This window comes from Cibotium barometz, chromosome 5 (assembly GCF_041138505.1).
Source record: "Cibotium barometz isolate CiBa-2024 chromosome 5, ASM4113850v1, whole genome shotgun sequence".
Classification (NCBI taxonomy): Eukaryota; Viridiplantae; Streptophyta; class Polypodiopsida; order Cyatheales; family Cibotiaceae; genus Cibotium; species Cibotium barometz.
This window is the reverse complement of record NC_141050.1, coordinates 10073712-10078435: the sequence shown is the minus strand read 5'-3', so window position 1 is coordinate 10078435 and position 4724 is coordinate 10073712. Positions and strand designations below refer to the sequence as shown.

Sequence of the window (4724 nt, the reverse complement as noted above, 5' to 3'; positions counted from 1 at the left end):
ATTTTTATGTTATGTCTACCAAGGGAAGTGGTTATCCATTTATCCTAGGTAGACCATGGCTAATGAGAATGCGAGCTTTGCAGGATTGAAAAAATGGAAAGTTAATTTGCAGGAATGAAAATCATAAGAAGATTATCTTTGACATGAAGGAGCAACGATGAGAGGAGATTAATGAAGAATCTTCTCAAGGTGAAACAGAGGAGGATTGGACCGATGACACCTCAGAGGAAGAAAGCAGCAATAGCACTACGAAAGAGGAGTCTTCCATTGAAGTCATGGGAGTAAGATTCAGAGCAAAAGACAAAGAGACACCCTGTCAAGGGTTGAAGGAGGTAGGCTCTCAAGAAGACCAAATTGTGCATGATGAAGAAATGTTTGATGCTATGCTCTCAAAAAAGCTTACATCGGAGGAAGGAGAGGAGTTTAAATGTGTACTAAGAAAATTTCCTAGGTTTTTTCCTAAAGATTACACAGATGTGCATGGCATAGAGACCATTCAACACAAGATCGAGCTAAAGCCAGAAGCCAAACCTAAGGCACAAAAGCTACAAAGGCTAGGAGTCATCAAGGAGCAAGCACTACTCAAAGAGGTGAGGAAGCTTCTAGCAACGGGGTTCATATATCCTGTAGAAAATTCAGAGTGGGTCTCTCCCGTCGTGGTCACTCCCAAGAAGAACGGCAAATGGAGGGTGTGTGTGGACTATCATCCACTCAACGAGGCGACAAAAAGGGACCACTTTCCTCTCCCATTTCAAGATGAGATCCTAAATGAGGTAGCAGGTCATGAGAAGTATACGATATGTGATGGCTACTCTGGTTACTTTCAAATTGGGATTGCATTGGAGGATCGATTGAAAACAACCTTCATCACTCCTTAGGGTTGTTATGCTTTCAGAGTCATGCCATTTGGTTTGACCAATGCTCCAGCGACATTTCAATGTTTCATGAACATGGTGTTTCAAGCATTCTTTGGGAAATCCATTAGAGTGTTCATAGATGATTTTTGCATCTATAGCTCTAAGTCATTGCATGTGCAAAGGGTGGAAGAAGGCTTGAAGAAACTCTACGACATGGGGGGCCAACTCAATCCCGACAAATGTCATATCGGTGAGGATGAAGTAATCTTGGCAAGGAAGAGGACCCTTTTGATTGTTAAGTTGCTTAGTAGCAAAGGCATGTGGGTAAATGCAAATAACCTTGAATGCACAAGCTATGGTTGCCTTATGCATGTACAATACATTGACATCATCATCATGAACAACAATAACAACTTTCAATAATGTCATGTTATGTAATCCTAACTTGTCATTGAGGGGATGTGAAATTCAAATATAATTGACAATGCAAATTAGGAAAGACATGGTAGAAGGCTACAATAATCTTAAGAGTTAGAAGGGTGAAATAAAGATGTAAAACGCTCTATGAGCTAAACAAAGTTGTGTATGATTAAGAGGCGGCAAATTCAAAGAATTTCCTTGAGAAGCCACAACAGTTGAAAGAGACCTAGATGCCTTTAATAAGTCTATGAATATGTATGATTTTGCGTTCTAGCTTTTATTACTATCCTGGTTGTGAGCTTACACAATGGCTTATAATCCTTGTCAAACAACTCACACCTGTACCAACCATTAAATACCTATTGTAGCATTATCATGACTTAGTATACTAATTATGGTTGAATTCTGAATTGTTTAGATTGTGAAGTGTAAAACATAAGGGTTAAGGTTTGTATATTGCATTATGAGGTCATGAATGTAAATTGCTTGTAGATATATCTGGTGATATGTAACACGAGTATGATGAATGTTGGCTACAAGATACAATCCTATGGCTGAGCTTTCCAATGATGTTTTATCTTTGGTGCCTCCAAAATAGTTGTTGGCTTGGTTGTTGTGGCTTAGAGCCGATGTGATTGCACTGTGATAACAAGAATACTTAAAATTTCACATGATTGCTGTACTATTAAAACCTCATCAAAATGAACCACATAATAATGTATTCTAATGTCATAATAACAATAAAATTATTTCAAACATACAACCTCACATGATTCTTTCACTATGGAAACCTTGTCAATATGAACCACATAATGTGTTCTAATTGTAAGAATTGAGAGACAAAAAACTAGATTAGTGATATCGTTGTTCGACGAGGCTGCAGTTGAGTAGTGTAGGCATTTGATTTTGCCAACAAGAGGGCACCCAGGTTTGAATCTTGGTCGCATGCATGGACAACATTGCCGGCTTGCCCCAATTGAGTCCACGCACCCAATAAAGCTCAAACAGATAATTGAATAAGTAGATAAACAAGCTATTTATGAATACTGGCAACTAAGAAATCAGCATGATTGTTTGAGTACTAAAACCATGTAAAAAATGAGCAATGCAAATGTTTTAATTAAAGGAGTTAGGGATACTTCTTTTTCTAAACTAGACAATTGGCAAGGGATTGGCTACTATTGATAAATACATGAGCCCCACACTATGAAGAGCTTTGAGATGATTAGCATTGTTGAAAATCCCTGGCTCTATCCTTAGCCTCACTTCCAACTAGCAGCCAAAAAAGAGCCATGATCGGGCAGCCAAGACACTTACTTGATTTCAACCCTAGTGGATCGTTGAGGACCTAGGGAGCTGCTGGTCACTACCAGCCAAATCATTTGTCAACCAATATACCTGCAATCATCACAAGTAGGGGCTTTTCAAACCCTGTGTAGGTTGGCTGCCCATTCGCTCCTAAGGGCTTTCTCCTGTCTATTTCAACACACTACACAGCCTTATGCAATACGGAGCCCCACATAAGCCATAAGGGTGTCTTGTAGATGCATCACAGTCCACTTTAGGGTCTTATAGATGTCCACTATGTGAACTAAAACATGCTCAAACTTAAAGAAACAATTTGTTTCAAGGCAAACTTCCCAGAAGAGTTGCATGCTTTATGATTACCGTTACACAGCAGTGTCCTCTGCTGTAGAAATTATAGGCAATATTCCAATGGCATGAAGCAAGTCGCAAACAACCTGACGCTCATGTCACCAACAGATGGGTCCACATCGTCTGTTCCTTCCTTTATCTTGGCTAGTTCCATCTGCGTCTGCAAAAGAAGCCGCCATTTCTGCAATTCGAAATTCCTTGTGACCTCCATGCGTGTCTTCTCTAGATCTAAAGCCTGCTGCTGCTTTGCAGTTTCGATCTTCTCGTATATTTCAGCAAACTTTTCGATCGCTTTGGCTAGCACCCAAAATGGAGCCTTCTCAAATCTTTGTTTCTTTGCCTTATGGTATTTGTTGGGTTTATCTTCCGACAGATCCGGAGAGCTCTGAGACATTCTAGAGCTGTCATGAAGCTCGCAGCTTGCTGAGGCCATGTTAGGGGCATCCTGCCCATGGTTTCCGTTTCTCCACAAGCACGGATCTGCACCTGCCAACGTTATGTTGTTAAGGGTATCTTGCCCAAGCTTTCCATCTGTCCCATCCATCTCGAGAGCATGTCCTGCACTTACAGCACATGGGGGGCACCCAGGCTTTGGGGCGGTATTTAGGAAAGCATCCATGTACTTGTAGTAGGACCAGCTGCTACAGCCTCCACCCATGGTGGCTTGCTTGTGCTTCTCACGCTTATACTTCTTTTTCAATGTATCAATCCTATTTCTACATTGCGTGTCAGTTTTGGAGGTCTTACCTGAGAGAAAAACCTGTTGCACGATTTGTGCCCAGTCCTGCCGGCTCAAGCTTCCATGGTCTAGCTCCAGAAACTTGCCTCCCCATGCCTGGAGAAGAGCTAGGGTTGCATCTTCATTCCATACATCATCATGATGGTGCTGATGTCTCTTAGGCGGCTTGGCGACCTTCAAAGGGGCACGGGCAGCATCAGGAAGGGCATGGCGGGGGCCAGTTTGCGGCGGCAGGGGCCTGGCTGGGGCCATCGGGGTAATCCTTGGGGGAAAGGGATGCAGGATCCAATTGTTGTGGACAAGATCAAAGGGTTTGGCATCAGAGGTTGTGTGGAGGGCTACGACCATTTGGCGACCCTCTTCACTATCGTCTGCATCCTCAGTGTCTTGGTGGAACTGGCCATTTCCTTCTCCGTCGTCTGTCTCATGCTCAAGGTCGCCGTTCGCCTTCTGTTGCTGCAGGAAGAGGGACTTCTTTCTTCTGGGTGCAGGCCTAGGGGGTACCATTGTCGTGTGCGAATGCAGGCAGTTCAACAGGGGACTCGCGGTCCGCGGAGCTTGCCTCTGTGCGCGCGCGCGTGTGCATAATGAAGCGCGCGCGCGTGCGCGTCTACCCTATTATATATATATATATATTTTTGGGACCAAATTAAACAATAAAGGTTTAAGGCATAATATATATATATATATATTTCTATACTTCAATATATACTTAAATGAATACACCTTCATTTTTTTACACACTTCAAGAGTTTTTAAATGGTTTTTAAAAAATAATCTCTCTTAAAAAATCTGAAACTTTCAACCATAGTTTTTTAAATAGTTTTAAGAATTCAAAGTACATTAAACCTTGTTGTTTGTTTGTTTGTTTTTTTTTGTTTGTTTGCAAATGCATGAGTTCTCTTAAATAGGTTAGGTGGCCTTTATGAGTTTTTAAAGGTACATTTTCAATTCACTTGAAAACATGCTATGTAAACCATGGCCATATGTATTACCTTGCTTGGTCCATCCAAATACGACTATTGATAACCCAAACATGCTATGTAAAACTT

At 41.6% G+C, this 4724-nt stretch overlaps 1 protein-coding gene across 1 annotated transcript; it reads right to left on the bottom strand.

Moving 5' to 3' along the window:
• Positions 1-1976: 1976 nt before the first annotated feature.
• On the bottom strand, positions 1977-4251 carry LOC147638037 (trihelix transcription factor ASIL1-like). Its single transcript, XM_086797723.1, has 2 exons — positions 2946-4251; positions 1977-2675 (listed from the first exon to the last, which is right to left on the bottom strand). The coding sequence occupies exon 1, from the start codon at positions 4177-4179 to the stop codon at positions 2977-2979; it is 1203 nt and encodes a 400-aa protein (XP_086653849.1). The 5' UTR covers positions 4180-4251; the 3' UTR covers positions 1977-2675; positions 2946-2976.
• Positions 4252-4724: the final 473 nt, after the last annotated feature.

What these genes read in the sequence shown, in the direction of transcription:
- LOC147638037 (XM_086797723.1), bottom strand. Translation starts at nt 4,179, where the DNA reads ATGGTACCCCCTAGGCCTGCACCCAGAAGAAAGAAGTCCCTCTTCCTG.